The sequence below is a fragment of the Salminus brasiliensis genome, chromosome 6 (genome assembly GCF_030463535.1).
Source record: "Salminus brasiliensis chromosome 6, fSalBra1.hap2, whole genome shotgun sequence".
NCBI lineage: Eukaryota > Metazoa > Chordata > Actinopteri > Characiformes > Bryconidae > Salminus > Salminus brasiliensis.
Window position 1 is genome coordinate 10086806 of NC_132883.1, and position 16432 is coordinate 10103237.

Genomic DNA, 16432 nt, shown 5'->3' on the forward strand with positions numbered 1-16432 from the left:
GCTCCTATTCCACATGCTGATACACTGTTACACAATGGTCAACATAAACAAGAATGCAGATTTACTGCATGTCCAACCGATTTAAACAAGGTAAAGGAGGACAGCACCAAAGTCTCTGAGTAAATCCGTGAAGAAATCCAATCTTAGCTTTAAATCAAAGGTGTGTCCAGTAGCTACAGCTATGCCACATACAATCAACTAACTGGCCCTGTGCCATTCTTTAATGCCACCTGCGCTGTCTTATGCAAGTTTTATGCAAGATATGTTATGACAGCAGAGCAGAGACAGATCACAGAGGGTTCTTCCATTAGGGTCAGAGACCTAGCTGCTGGAGGCACAGGACATGATCTTTGGATGCTCTTTATAGAAAGCCTGGGCATGCATGTGAGGTAAGGGGTAACTGCAGGCCCGAACGCTAAAGTGGTCTCACCTGCTCCGCTGCCCACTAACAGTCATTTTATAGGAGCCTGCGTCAGAATGGGCCTGCAAAGAGTGCTCAATTTTTCATTAGACCATTTATCTCCCTCACACATACACTCATGCGCACACAGACACACACTCGCGCATCGCAATTCAGCTCCATTATCGCAGCCTGGATCACACAGAGCTGGGAATCACTGTTACTCTGGTGGAAATAACACATCCGATTCAATTCTGAACAGAGCACACACACACACACGCGCATTCCTACCTGCTGCTGATGGGGAATTAGGTCTGTCTTTTCCACCTATACACAATCGCAAACAAACACACTCGCATGGCTCCAGGTGCCAGAAAATACTTTCTCATTCAAGAAACAAATGAGGTGTACACACAGCCAAAAACAAGGACGCAAATGGCAAAGGCTCGCCATCGCAGCGGCCCTAATAGCTTTTGCTTCGGTTCTATATAACTAATGTGGGGCTATAGTGTCTCAATGTCTCTCTCCCTTTCTCTCTCTCTCTCCCTTTCTCTCTCTCTCTCTCTCTCTCTCTCTCTCTCTCTCTCTCTCTCTCTCTCTCTCTCTCTCTCTCTCTCTCTCTCTCTCTCTCTCTCTCTCTCTCTCTCGCTCACGCTCACGCTCACGCTCGCTTTTGCAACACAAGCCTAACGGCAGTGTCAAATTAGCTGCACTCATAAAAGAAAAGTAAACAACCTTGACATCTTAATTGCGTAAGACGCAGCCGAACAATGCGGGAACGCTCATAAACAAATAGTGTGCAATAGCTACGGCGCATTCCAGGTCTCCTTTACGAAACTAATGGAGGAAGTTTTGCCCTGCAAGTAAATTCAGTTAGCTCATCTCGGCTCACCGCAACGGCTCAATAAGTGCCTCAACTAATTACGCCCCTCCATCCGTGAGGGAAGTGAGAGAGAGGGAGAGAGAGAAGGAAGGGTAAGAGAGAACTTCACTGCTGATCTCTACTGAATTAGTCATGATTAAACCCACAATTTATGAATTCCTGAATAAATTAGCTATGCAGCTCCGTGTTTCACACATTAACACTGCTCTCTAACTATGAACAACGTGGCAGGAAGGACTGTAATGCAACACCACGGTCATGCTATAATATGCCTTACAGGTGGCGCGACAGCACAGTTGTTTTGAAGCCGATACCAATATAGAAAAACACTAAGCACCCACAAAGTAGGATTACTGTTATCATCAGCAGAGGAAACTCACTGCTTACGTCTCAGGACTCGAGCATCAAGACTTGAACAGCCTTTGATAGCATGGGGAGACAAACCCAAACCTGACCAGAACCTGTCTGTATGGGTCTTAATCAGCCACTAAATTATGATGCTGAATGTTTGACCTGTGTTGACTGCTGTCAAAGTACAGTGACAAAATTTAAAAACAAAAATAAATAAATACAAAATCTTCCAATATTGATACAGTTCAATGGAGACCCACAATTGAACAAAAAGACATATCCACTATTAAATTTCAGAATCTCTATAACATCCTGTGGCATGACATACATTGTGTGAGTACACATTGTTGGATGTGCAATTTATTCTTATTTGTTCTTGAAATATTTGTGAAATATTCCAAATCTGCCACGTTTGATGTTACACAAAATGTGAAAATCATACATGAAACATTAGGATAAAAAAGATGCATTAAGATACACTGAAGGCACTTAGTTACACTGAAGGCCATCAGCAGCCGGAGTCCAAGAATGCACAATGGGCGTGCTCTCTCCAGGTGGGTAGATGGCACCCTTCCCTCACCACTCTTAAGCGATGTTGGCAGGCACAGACGTCTGTTGGTCTGCTGGCACAGACGTCTTTCTGAGCATGTTGGCTACCCGGTAACTCAAAAAGAGTCAGTGGCTGGCTTTGCATGTATTGGAGACAACATGTGTTCTACACACATCCTATCCCTCCTAGTGTCAGAAGCATTGCTAGTGCTAGGTGGAGTTACGAAAGGGTTGGGTTAACTGGCAGTATCAAATTGGGAGAGAAAGGGAAAACTCAACAAAAAATGTAAAATAAATAAATAAAACAACAAACTAAAAAGCTACTGAGGGCATTACACAGACTTTATCTAAAACGTTCTCCAGACAAAACCCATGGGAGTGGAAAGATTAGAATGCCACACCCATCCATAAGCAAGTCCAATAATAGTTGAGAGTCGGGTGTGACAACGCAATACACTCTCCAAATGTTGTTTTTTTGTCATTAATTATATGATAACTTTCTGCTCTGATTCAACAAAACAGTAAAAAACAAAGCCCCAAACTGTGCTCTTGCCCTAAAAAACTGTGCTTCCTCACAGTGTGTGAATAAAGAAGATTAATAGGCATACAACTCCTAATTGTAGTTCTAGCTTAGCCTCATAGACACTTCTATAGCAATCTGTTCATCCCCAAAAAAACTAACAAAAAAAAAAAAAAAAAAACATCCACAGTCAGCATCCACAAGGCCAGTTACTCCAAACGGGCTGTCAAAACCCTGAGAGATGAAAAGCAGCAGCCATTCTCTCATCCACCTCAATATAAGCCCAAACACCTTGTTCTCTTTCCCTGTATTTTTCCCCTTCATACACATGCCCAGACAAACAGATGATTTATGAACAGAGCAGTGTGTGCAGCAAATGTGCCAGCATTATTAGTCTCGGCTACTGCTATTCAGATGTCCTTCCTCCCACCCTTATACACACACACAGTGTAGTGTTGGCCCAGGCAGGACAGGGCCTGTCCAGGAGAAAGGCTTAGGTTCTGTTCAACAGTGGCCAGTGGCCCACTGGGCAAAAGAACACAGAACTGGTGCAGGCTGGCATCAGCCTCTGGCAAAGGCTCCTGGCTTCAGAACTTAAGTGTGCGTGTGTTTGAGAATGAGAAAGAGAGAGAGAGAGAGAGAGAGAGAGGGATAGAGAGAGCGCCTGAGATCAAGTGAGTCTAAGCATGACTGTGGGTGCTTAACAGTGTGTGTCTGTGGGTGAGTGTGTGCGTGTGTGTGTGTGCGCATATAGGTATGTGTGATTGATTTTCACTGGATGTTAGGATCCACAGTATATTCTTGTATTCATGCACAAGCGTTGAAGCAAATTAACGTACACTGTCTGTTTAAATATTTTCTTGAAAAATTCTCTATGCTTAATGCAATATGTTTTCCCAGCATATTGTAAATGTCATGAGTGCTTAAAGAACACTACTCAACTGCACATTTCATTACAAAGAGTGTAATTAGGCCTGTTTAACTGGATAGAGCGCAGCACATTTTGAGTAAAAATCACTGTACTTGATGTACTTGAGCATGGGAGAGTATTTGGGTAGTAGTTTATAAAATCTGCTGCTACTGGTGTATTTTGTCTACAATCTCTGAAATGACATTTTCTAACATGTGGTGGAGCTACAGTTATTATATTTCCTTATAACTTCCTAAAGTTCCAGATCTTCCTGTTTCGTGGAGTACCTTTTATCAAAATAGCTGGTAATGTTGCACCAGGCGCCAAAGACTATGAGGGACAGTTTTTGTTGATGTTTGTTATAAAGCCTTTAAACCTAGGAGGGGCTGAACATCCTGAACATCCAATATCAAACTAACTTTACAGAGCTAGAAACAAAACATGCAATAAAAAAAAATCAATGAAAAAAACATAACAAACCCCGAGAGACATATGAGAACACGCCACTCAGAAATGTACAAAGGAGTAAGCTAATGAAGCTTTTAGATATATGGAGGCAGGCTGTGCAAGCAACGTACATTACCATGTTTACTTTGACCTTGGTTTGATCTGTTTCACGTTCAGTCTTCAACGTCATTTAATGTGGATAAGGTAGGCCTGGGTATAATTCATCATCATTAGCTTAGCTGCTCAGTGAGACAGCAATTACTACAGCCTTGGTAGCATTTCAAATACTGTTGAATTATTAATATAGCTAAACTAAAAGGGATATATATGAGGAGATTTTATCTTGCCACAGTGAAACCATATCAGACTGCACTGTAGCTGTTTAATTGCACAAATGCCATATCAGTCAAATGTTCAGTATTTTAAAATAAAATAAAAGTAAAATGCAATAGACAAAAATAGGCCATATTACTTCATGAGTTCGGATGTTAACGTGTTATTAAACATAACTATTTTTAAGCTATTGTTTAGGAACGTTAGCAATGATAATGACCTCTAAAATAGTAAAACATTGACTAAATATTTAAAAAATTTAATTGACTAAAACTAGCAATAGCTAAATGGCTAAAATGTGACAAACTAATTACATGTCTAAATGCATTTTAGTCAAAAGACTAAGATTAAACCTAGTCCAAAATCACCTGCCAGTTGCAGTTACAGTGGTCTTCATGCATGGCTGAATTTCCAACCACTAGCTAGGACTTCCACTATAACACAATGCTACCAGAACTGGGAAGGTGCATATGTCAAAAACAGCCACTAATGAAACATTACTGGACAGTTCAACATGCATGGAGGAGAACACTAAACTGCCAATTCTGATACTTCAGCTAACTGAAACCCCACAGAGATTAAGGGAGAGGGATGGCAATCCTATTGTGCCCTTTCTGTGGCATCAGCAGGGATTGAACTTCCATTCGGAAACACAGCCAAATTATTATCATTTAGACAAAACCAGCTCTGTACTGTGTAGTCTTAGTAAACAGATATTAACAAAACCTTTACCGGAATCTGATGGTCAATGCATTGTGGTTGTGTGTGTTGAAGTAGTGAAACTAGGAATCCTGACAGTGGTAGACAAACATACTAACAATACATTACTCTTATCTCCTCCACTTCACTCCTATTCAAGTGTCACTCCAAAGGTTTTTTTTTCTCTTTTTTTAAAGGTGAGAGCCTCTTGTGTCATGAAGCAAGTGGGAAAACTAAGGGGGGGGGGTAGGAGGGAAGGACGGGACCCTGTGAATGAGACACTACTTTATTTAATGTCATCCAGGGTCATTCAACAGCTTCAAATGATATTTTAAAAGTGGCATCATACAGTCTTTGCATTGCAGAATACATGCTCTGCCCTGGGAATGGACACTGAGAATGGACACTGGGAATGGACACTGGGAATGGTCATGGTTACTTACAGGATGGCCCCGGGGGAGTCCTGTCCAGTGATGTGATTGGTTGGGTTAGATCAGCTCTTGATAATAGTTTGATCAGATAAAAGAGATAGAACCTCTTAGTTCCAGGGGGAGAATCCCTGGAGGGGGAGAGACAGAATAGCCAGAGTGTGCTTGGCAGAGAGTGGAGAGATTTCTCCTTCTCTCTCTTTCTACTCAGTACTTTGCAGGAAGTATTCAGGCACTAGATAGGTTGTAGTCATATATGCCATGTGCCTCATTTACAGTATACAGTAAGTACTTTGGACGCAATTCCTTCAGGTTTCCGAATGCTGCTGCTGTACTTTTGGCCGTGGGTAAATGTGGTATGTACTATTGGCGGTTTTGTGTGGTTAGTAGTGTTTGTTAGCTCTGCTGTGTTCTGATACTACTCTGGGTTGTACTCTCGAGAATGTGTTAGACATTTTCACTCTGCTTTCTCCCTGAGGCACATTACTTTTATACATTCTACTAATGTGATTTTGTAGAGAAAAGGTAAAAAAAAACATCAGACTAGCAGAGACTAACAGAGACTTGAGATTCAAGTGTCTTAGTCTGTTTTTTTAAGTCCCAGAAGTGTCCAAAATCAACAGATTAAATTTTTCCCACTAAATTCCATATTTAAATCCCCTGTCACCATTTTTAAAAGTCACAGCTTTGCTGTTTCTGCCGTTTTTCAGCACTAGAAAGAGACAAAAGCTGAACTGTGTTCATTTATTATAGTTTGTTTTACAAAGTTAGTAAAGTAATGTTTAAGTCAATCCTGATGCCCTCATTCAACAATGGTATTGGATCAAAATCAAGTATCGGCCCATACGCCAAGGTTATGTATCGGTATCAGTATCGGAACAGAAAAAGTCAGGTTGGTGCATCCCTACACATTATGCAGCAAGTCAACAGTCAGTTCTTGAATTTGAGGTGTTGGAAGCAGGAAAAATGGGCAAACAGATCCGAGGCACTCTGACAAGGGCCACATTTACAGCATCTACAAAGAAAAGAGAGAGATCTACTGACTAGATTTAGGTAACACTTTCCTGCTCTGTAAAATGCCCTTTTAAAACCTCTAGTACCCACTGCTTTCGCTCTCACCGAGAGATCATCAGGGGTAATGTGTTATGTGAGCAGGTATAGACAGATCACATTCTCACAAAGCTGCTAAGAGCACCCTTCCATTAGACACTACTGTCAGAGACCTTACTGCTCTATGTTCTTTATGGAGGGCTTCGGTGAGAAACAGCTTAATTTTTTATTAGGCTATCTCACTTTCTCTCACAGAGGTCATTTTCTCCCCCTTTTATGTTCCTGATCACCCTTTTATTCTTAGTTGTGTTCTTTTGTGAAAAGGTGATATATAAACAAAAAAAAACAAAAAATATATATATATATATATATATATATAGATGACGCAAATAACATTTATCATTTTATAAGGCTTGCTGGCTGCTCTAATGGGCACTATATGGACAATAAAGGCTATTCCATCTGGTCTGAACCGATAGGACTGACATTTTTAATGATTTTGCACATTGCATATGCAGTTCTGAAGCCACATATTGTTCACAGCGCCAGTGTTAAACTGTCCCTGTCGAATACACCTACAAAGGTCTAAGGAGACTTCTTTTCCAAAGAAGTTCTCTGTTACATCATATGGACAGCCGGCTATGTGTGTGCCATTTTTTTTTGTAAAACATGCTAGATTTTAGTATTGTGATATACTTTACTTTTGTCATATCGCCCACATTGTAACTGGTGCTTTTCTACTGTGAAGTGCAGTATGTTATTATACAGCTAGTAATCCAAATGCAGACAAAAAAAACCTGCTTGTCTTCCCCATCACAAAACAGTACTCACAACAGTAGCAGTGGTTCTCTCCCTGCTCAGAGAGTCGCATTTTAGGAGGTTGGGCTACAGACCACCAAAAAGACGTCTATAATCATTCACCAAACTGGTTTTAACAGCTATGCACAAGCACAATCAGCATTGTGCTTGTGCTTCAATCAGTTCCAGGATAGTGGTTCCCTGGGGAGCCCATATTCTGTATATTTTTCTGCTGTTCCTTCTCTAACACACCTGACCTGAGGAGCCATGTGGAGCCATGAAAAAAGGAAAGGGCCACCAGATTGGTTTATTCGCCATGACTTGTTCACTTAAGGCCCATTACAAGGTTTTCACATCTTCTAGCATCTCTCGGCCTGTCTCCGGTTAAAGTGGAAACTGCAGTGTCATCTCCATCTGTCTCTTGTGTGCCACCCACCATGGACTGTGACCAGATTTTTGGAAAAAGCCCTAATAAAGTACACTTGCACTTATATCCAACTGCCTCAGGCATCCTTCCACTACAGCCCCATTGAGCACAGAGCACAAAACGACTGTGGGTCAACACCAAATGCGAGTGCTGACTCTCAAATTCTGTGCTGGACCACCAAGCAATAGCTTTAGGAAGAAAAAAAAAAAAGAAAAATCACTTTTGCCTCATTTTATACACACTGGTCCCATTTGTCTACCACACCAACATATACTAAACTGCCCCTGCAGTCAACACCACGCTGCTTCCAGCTACAGCAGAGGCGCTGTTCGCAGAAGACAGCAGGAACATCCTGTTTATTTTCTGCTTACCATTGAGAGCAGACAGATTTTTAATCTAAAATTCAATACCACTCTTCACCCTAATGGCATCGCATAAAGCTCCATGTTAGGTAAGAGCAGCCTCCCTAGTTAGCCAATTAGACAAGCCTAGGAAACGACCCCAGGTAGTTTATTTAAGACTACTTAGAGCAGGACCCGTACAGTGAGCGCGTGTTTGGTGCGCCGGTGCGTTCTGATGCTTGTTGCTCATGCAGGACGGCTCCTCCTCCCAGCATGGAGAGGGATAATTGAGAGAAAATGGCAGGTAGCAGAGCAAGAGAGCGAGCAGGAGATTTACGACTGAAGCTCAAATCTGAGGGAATTTTAGATTAGCTTCCCTCCTTCTCCTCACGTACTTCTGGCCTTCTTCTGACACATATATACACACACGCACACACACCAAGGAAAAGACTGTGCCCTCCTACACACCAAGACTGTGGAAAAGTTACATGTAAAACTCCTCAGGAAAAAAGCTAGGCCAAAGTCATTAGCATTCACATCAGAGCAAAGCATTATATCAGAGTCATGCAATGCGTCGTGCTGAACCTAAAGCTCTCGGAGAACACACTTGGCTACATTTTCAGTGGAAAGGAGAGTATAGGTGTCAAAAGGACTCTTTGGCGAAGAAACAAATTTCAGGAGTTGTTCTTCAAACTACCGTTTTTGTAAGTGAGCTGTACTAATGCAATATTTCCTACTAGGAATGTATAAGCGTTGCTCCATGTGAGATTCTGAACTACATAATTCCACATCTTTCACAACCAGAAAAAGGCCTGGTTATCTAGTGTTAAAAAAAATATATCAAGGTTCCTTTAGCTTTCTGACTCTTGCTGAGATACTCTTGCTACTGGTCAAAATGTGGTGTGTACAGTATGCCGGGTTCATTTCTGCTGCATTTGTGGTCTAGGTTGTACTAGTGGTGTTAAAATTCTTGCATGCTAGTTTTACACATTTCTCTAGCAGCTTTGGCTAAAGTCAGATTTGCAGTTGAAAAAGACCAAGGGGGCCGATACTTTTGTCCATACGGTGTACGTTTTACATCACTGGTCAGCTCCCAGGGTCAGCTAAGTTAGACCAATATCAGACGATTGCCAATTGCATTTAAGAGCTGATAAATCGGCCAATATTGATACACAACTGATCAATCTTTCCATTGCTACAGAAGAGGGTACATGTTGCATGTTGTGTTCTCTTCACTATGTTCCTTTAAGTTCCTCTTTACAGTGAGTTCTGCCTGTGTCTTCATCTTAGCAACCCACAATATAGAGCCCATGGGCTAATTCACTCAAGCTGCCATAAAACAGGATTCATCATTTGCAAATGAGTGAAACTAAACACTTTTCCTCCACAAACTGCATATAATTAGAATTTAACATATATTTACTCTCAAAAATAACACATGCTTTTCAAGGAGTGACTTTATATTGGCATTGCTGTTTACAGAAATCATACGTTTTAAAAAAAATCATTTTTATTGATCAGTAGGCCCACTACAAGCTTGAACACTAAACTCTAAATGTACGGCTTGCTGAATAGTGATTACTTTTGCTCTCTGAGGAGTAGGTAAGTGTTTTAGTGTGCATAATGAGGCAGACTATACTCACTCTGCAGGGGGTCCCTCAGTGTTGGGTGCAGCAGAGCTCGAGGCGTACCATAGAACAGGCTCAACCTACAGCACAGGTAGAAATGCACACACACACACACACACACACACAAGGACATATATTTTAAGAGTAATAACAGGTTGTGTCTGCTGCGGAACTGGCTGTGTTCATAATTATACTGAGGACATGAATGGCTATTGTGTGCAGATGTTTGCATAACTGTCATCATACTTGCATATAATGTTTATTTGTGCACTAGAGGGAGATGCCATTTACCAACCAGAAAGTACAAAAAGCAAAGAACAAACATTACACTAATCTATTCGTTGCAATGCACAGTAGTAACTCCACTAATCAGCAGGCACAGCCCACACAAAGCCATGAGGTACTGGACGTCAACTTTTAACCTTTTCTTTACACAGTAGGAGAGTGAGAGTAAGTTCAGTATTGTGACCAGTTCGTAACCCCTCACCCATCCCCTTTCAACACTTTACACCAAGTTCTCTTGGTCTCCCTGTGTGAACGACCTGCCCGACAGAGGTGTGGAGAGGTGACCCAGTCCCTCTCAACTGCAGTGCATATCTCAACCTCTCTCATACCCACACTGGTGCCATTGGTCATGCTGCACTGCTCTTAGGGACAGCGATGACCGTTACCTGCCCTCCCCATGAGGGGGTCCGGAGTCTGGCCGCCTGGAGAAGAGATGCAAAAGGCCGAAGCCTGCCCCCACAGCATTTTGAGAAATGTCCGTCCTGGCAGAAAGTGAGACAAGCTCTACCACAGCCACCACTGAGCTCAAACACAAAGGAGTGTGGAAGTATATGACCTGAAAAGGAAGAAGGAAACAAAGAAACAAATATTCATACTAAAACTCCAAAATGATCCAAAACAACCTGTAATGAAATTTCATAAATTATAAATTACATAATTTACATAATCCTTGCTCACTGAAAAGATACTGTGTTAGAAATATAAGCTTTTGGGTTTCCGCTGGCCCAATCATCAAAAGATCACTACTTTGATCCCTTTTAATACCACAGCATAACTGGCCTCATTTACTCTGAGTGGGAAGGAATTCCCCTTTATATCACTCAGCGTGATGCATGTTAGTGGAGAGTGTTAGCTTATGTTAGTGTCAGTTAGTCTCCTCTAAGCAAGTTCATCTCTAATGATACTGCTGCAGTTCGACAACTTTAAAAATGTGACTTAGCTAGGTAGCTTTCACTCTCCCCAGACGGCATGATAAAGGGAGCCCTAGGTACTGGGTAGGAATTCGAAAATTTGGTTCAAATAATAGATATAATAAATAAATACATAAATAAAGTTACATATAAATAATAATAATAATTATTATTATAATTATTATTATTATTATTATTATTATTAACAACACGTAAGGAAAAGGAAAAGGGAAGCTCCAGGGCAGAAAAAAAATGTAAGATTGGCTACCCATCATACACAGGAGGAAACAATGACTAGGTACATTTTTTCTTAATTTTTTCTTGTGTTCTGTTCTACAATACCTTGACATTTGGCCACAGCAGTGGTGGGCAACAGGGCTGGAGTCCTGCACAGTTTGCTGATTTCCCTGTTCCAACGGACCTACTAAACCTGCCAATTAACAGGTGAGTCAAATGAGCTGTGCTTGAGCAGGAAAAGCACAAAACTGTGGAGGAATCTGGCCCTCCAGGACCGGAATTGCCCACCCCTGGGCTACAGCCTGTTGCTTACAGTGCAGTGTAGTTAACACCATATACCTATACTAATCAACAGAAACACATCAGCTAATGAAGTCTTTATGATAGCTGCACCAAAGGTCGGCATTCGGGCTGCTGTGCGATGAACGATAAACTGAACGATTAATAGACTGATGTATGATAAACAGATGAATGTCTTGGTTGGTGTGGCGCAACAGATAAAACTGCTAAAACCACTAGCTGCCAGTGAGCTATTACACCATATGGAAAACCAGGGTTCCCCCAAGTCTGGGTGGCGATGCTGTGCTACACCAATACGAGTCCTTGGGCAAGACTCCTAACACTGCATTGGCCTGCCTCTGTAATACGAGTGACCTTGTAAGTTGCTCTGGGTAAGAGCGTCTGCTAAATGCCACAAATGTAAATGTATGTTTTGGAGCCATTGAAATGTAATATGGTCATGACAATAATAAGGCTTCTTCGAGTCAAGTTAAAAGAGAGAGAGAGAGTGAGAGAGAGGGAGTCATATTCCTTCCCCTGTTATTACACTTCTGTAATATTCAGCTGCGCTCAAACACATCCTCGGGCTGTAACATAATAGTTTTCGTTTGCCTCATGTTTATTTCATGTGTAGGCTTTCATTTAGCAGTCACTCCTTTGTCATAAGCACCATTATCAGCTGAATTAGAGACAGTAGAAAGAAGAGGTCACCGCGTGTGCAGCAGTATGGCAACAGTAAAGTCTGAGAAACTGATGAAGAATAGGTGTTTGTGGATTTGGAGAAGGGTGGGGTGGGGGGTGTGCAGGGGAGTGCTTCTGAGAGAACAACATAAAACAGCACGACTATAAAAGCAGGAGGAAAGGTGAAAGAGGGAGCGCCGCTGCTAAAACACCTCTAATTAACAAGCTTATCTAAATCAGCAGCGAGCTCGGCGAGGTAAACAGCGTGTCTTCCAGTTCTGCGGGTGGGGAAGGGTGCAGTGGTGCAGCGCAGATGAGAGCAGATTTCGGAGGTAATTATTTGGTCTTGAAGCAGAGAGAGGCGCGGCGCGTCTAGGGCAGATTTCCCCCCATATCTGCTGGGCGGGTGTCTCCTAGGGAATGTGAAATGAAGTGCAGGTCCTATCTTCACAGCGTTAAAAGAGAAAGCCAGAATCCTCAACACGCAAAATCACAGACGCACACGCCTATCACACCAGCTGAGAAATCTTCTGCTAAAGGTATATAAATTCAAGCTAAGGGTGGCTGATATAGCACAAATATGGCATCACATCACAATACTTGGGGATATTTTATTTATGTCAGTTCCAAAAAAATCATTATAGACCTGCCCTAAAGGCCTACAAGGCCCTGGTGGTTTCCTTCTGGAAAACGTAGGACTTTGCAAACAAAATGTACCAGCAAAACAGTGATACATCATTTACAAAATGCTATGCTACAAAAATAGTGTAAGTAAAATGGCTTTTTTATTGAACAAATGTTAAAAAAGGTGGACCAGACAGCAAAAGAATTAAACTAGTGAAGGGAGTGTGTGAGGGAGAGTGTGTTACACAGAAAACAGGCAGAAATATTGGAAGTGAAGTTGATAACACATCCCACTCTATAAGCTTTAGGCAACTAGCAGCAGTTGTTGCATGGATTGTTTTTTGCATGGATTGTTCTCTATCTTCTAAAAACAGGCATAAAAACACTCCCTAAAAGGCGTGTTAAGAGACTTCCATCAACAATGACTATGTCATTTAGTTGTGTTCACAGCTGGTCTATCCCACTGACCACAGTATCCTCCATGGTCACATTCACACAGAATGGGCTATCTGTCACTAAAATCTGACACATATCCAATACACAGTGATTAGGGTGACATCTCCTTTTCTAATCTCGCCACACTGTCTCAAAATATCGATATAGAGGGCATGCCTGTGACGTCACAGGTGGCAGATCCACTGTGGCCACGCCCACAGAGTGGCAAAAGACGTTCAGTGTCTTAGCGTTCAGTGTGAATGCCGCTAATACTAAAACAGGAAAGAGCTGGAATTCAGCAGGAATTCTGAGCTGTCCTTTTACAGACTGACGAAAGCTCAAGAAAAGAGAAACAAATGGATTGCTGCAATTCTGGAATCCAGACACCAAAACATGTTGGAGCTCATTGTTTGGTGAAGTCAGCCCCTGAAAACAGGTGGGAAAGAAGACAAGCCCAGTTGAATTTGAATTTATCAGCATGCCAATTAAAAGGGAAAGCAAAACTGAACCAGTTTCCAAAATGTTCCTAAAGCTGTGACAATTTCAAATGTTAAACTGCTCAGAATAAGGAGAGAGAAGCTGGTTAACATTAGCTTAGTTGGCAGGATAGCAGTCTGCTGAGCTACCAATGCAAGTGCTGACTATAAAAACTTGTAGATAAGTTAGATTAGATAAGTTAGTCAGCAGTCTAAACACCATGACACAGACCGTGTTCCAGCTAACTGAGGCTCAAATCACATACAGAGGATAAAGCCTCATGTCTGAGAGCATAAATAGAGTGTCTGACTGCTTTAAGGCACATTTACACAAAAACAAAACCGTGACATTTTTGTGACACAGATGGAATTTGGCTTCCGCATTTATCCCATCCGTGCAGCAAACACACACATACACACCAGTGAAACACGTGCTCTGAGCGGTGGGCGGCCATTGCTGTGGCGCCCGGGGAGCAAAGAGGGTGAAGGGCCTTGCTCAAGGGCTCAACAGTGGCAGCTTGCTGAGCCCGGGTATTGAACCCACAACCCTGTTATCAATAGCCATTGCTCTGCCTTTTAATCAACTCAGCACACCACTAAACTCATAGCTACGGTGGGCTACAAGGTTTTTCCTCCACTTGTTTTTAGAGCATGACTTTACCAACCAATGAGCTCCCACAGTGCCCCCACCCTGTGGGGGAAATTAGGGAAATTAGCTTATTTGGCCATGTACTAGACAGACACAGAACATAAATCTGACATCAGACTAAATCGGATGTGGCCATATTACCTGTTGTATGAACATGAACATAGATTCAGACATGCTCTATGAGCCTCTCAGTGAGGCTGCAATATTCACTCATAGTCCATGTTAATCCTCAAGGCTATTTTGTTTTGGGTTTTTTTCTGCCTGTTCATCTGTTATGCTGCGCCTTTAAAACCCTGAGCCTGTGCAGTTAGGTAGTCCAATTAGTAGCAGTACGAGTACATCAAAAGTGACATATTGTGAGCATACTGCATACTGGCGTCGCATCAAGGCACATTTTGTGTTCAGTGTTTTCAAGTTTTACTCTGGAAAAAAAGTTATGACCCAGTTTCACACTATTGATAATATAACACTATATACACTATATGTACAAAAGTATTGGGACACCCGTCCATTCTTTGTTTCTTCCTTGGTATTAAAATTTAGTTTATTCTGCTTTTGTTGGTCTTTACTGCCCAGGGAAGTCTTTCTAGTAGATTTTGGAGGATTGTGTTAAGGATTTGATTGCATTTGGCAATGAGAGCATTAGTAAAGTCAGGATATTGGATGATCACCACCCCACCACATCCCCAACTCATCCCAAAAGTACTGGATGGAGCACCACCATCATTCCAGAGAACACAGTGTTACTGCTCCACAGCTCAATGCTATACCCCTGTAAACCACGCTTGGTATTAGGTGTGGTGCATATAGGTTCATAGGTTTAAAGCTTATCTGCCCAAAAAAGTCCTGTTCTACTGGCAATACAACAGGGAGTAGACAAGCTGTGTATGTAGGTGTGGGTATTTGCACATCTGTGTCAGCAATGGGTGCATTCATTAGGGATGTCCATAAACATTTGGACATATAGTGCATATTGCCTACCTTCTAATGGAAAAGAAAGGTCATTTGGAATATTGTTCACCTCATCAATTAACCCTAACCACTAATATCCAATAATGAATGTAGTCACTGTTAGACAATCTATCTGGCACATCACTGAACCAAAATCTCTGCTAGACAAACATTAAGCCTTGCAGTGTTCAAGTGATTCCAGCTGATTTACAGTGCAAAAATAAAACTTCCACATAGAAATGCTTCACAAAGGGTCCTGATATGCCACTGAGGTCATGTCAAGAATGCAGCGCTAATACAGTACAGCTTTCTGCCTGGCATACTCAACCCAAAAAGACCAGCATTAAGTTTCCAACGGTTAGGTTTAAAATCTCAGTGACTCACTATGAAGGAGAGAGATGACTGACTGTGTGGGAAGATTATGAACAAATCTCTGGAATAAACACAGAAATGAGGTCAAGCCACAATACCCAATTCATCTCAACCAGCACAGTTCACCCACAGCAAAGCACAGGTTTAAAACAACACAGTAGTGGGACGTTAAAATTCTAAGATTTTAAAGCCTAAAGCCTAAGAGAGCACTACTGGCCTTGCTCTCAAGGTGGGTAGACAAGTCACTATCAGTGCGTGATGGACGGCACAGGCGCCTGCTAGTCAGTGCATCAGAGCTGGGTACCTGGCACTTTACTTCCAAGCGTGTTGGTTGCCTGGTGACACTGTAGTTAAAAAAGAGGCAGTGATCATTATATGTGATAGCTCTGACCTCCGACCGTGTCCATAGACTCCTCTAAGCAGCTACAGAGCATTCTGAACACTCAGTACATAAGTGATGCCCACAAGATGGGAGAAGGCTACAAGATGACGGCAAAGTGTTTTTAGCTAGGCCTTTCCTTAGTTTGTAATGTATGTAAGAAATGGCAGTTAACAGGATTCATCTGGATGACCTACAGAAATATTGAGCAGACTATGGAACTGGCCGTGCACTATTCTACTGTGCAGAAGACCCCTGCAGAGATATCACCTTCAAGAAGTAATAAAAAAGTAGATTTGTTTAAAATATTAAAGATACTTTACACAATATAATATACATTTGTATTAAGTAACACTTCATATTTAACTTAATTTTGGAAATCCTGCCAT

General features: G+C 41.8%; 1 protein-coding gene across 4 annotated transcripts in view; it reads right to left on the reverse strand.

Annotated features, from left to right (window-relative positions):
- nphp4 (nephronophthisis 4) overlaps positions 1 to 16432 on the reverse strand; it is a 207082-nt gene that overhangs the window by 169866 nt on the left and 20784 nt on the right. For 2 of the 4 annotated variants that reach the window (XM_072681571.1, XM_072681570.1), the window contains 2 exons: positions 10436 to 10605; positions 9780 to 9844 (listed from right to left, as the gene is read on the reverse strand). In XM_072681571.1, coding sequence (XP_072537672.1) covers positions 9780 to 9844; positions 10436 to 10605 — 235 coding nt within the window. Of the gene's footprint in view, positions 1 to 6428; positions 6462 to 9779; positions 9845 to 10435; positions 10606 to 11302; positions 11363 to 16432 lie in introns of those variants that run through there. The other 2 variants (XM_072681573.1, XM_072681572.1) reach the window with 2 other exon arrangements.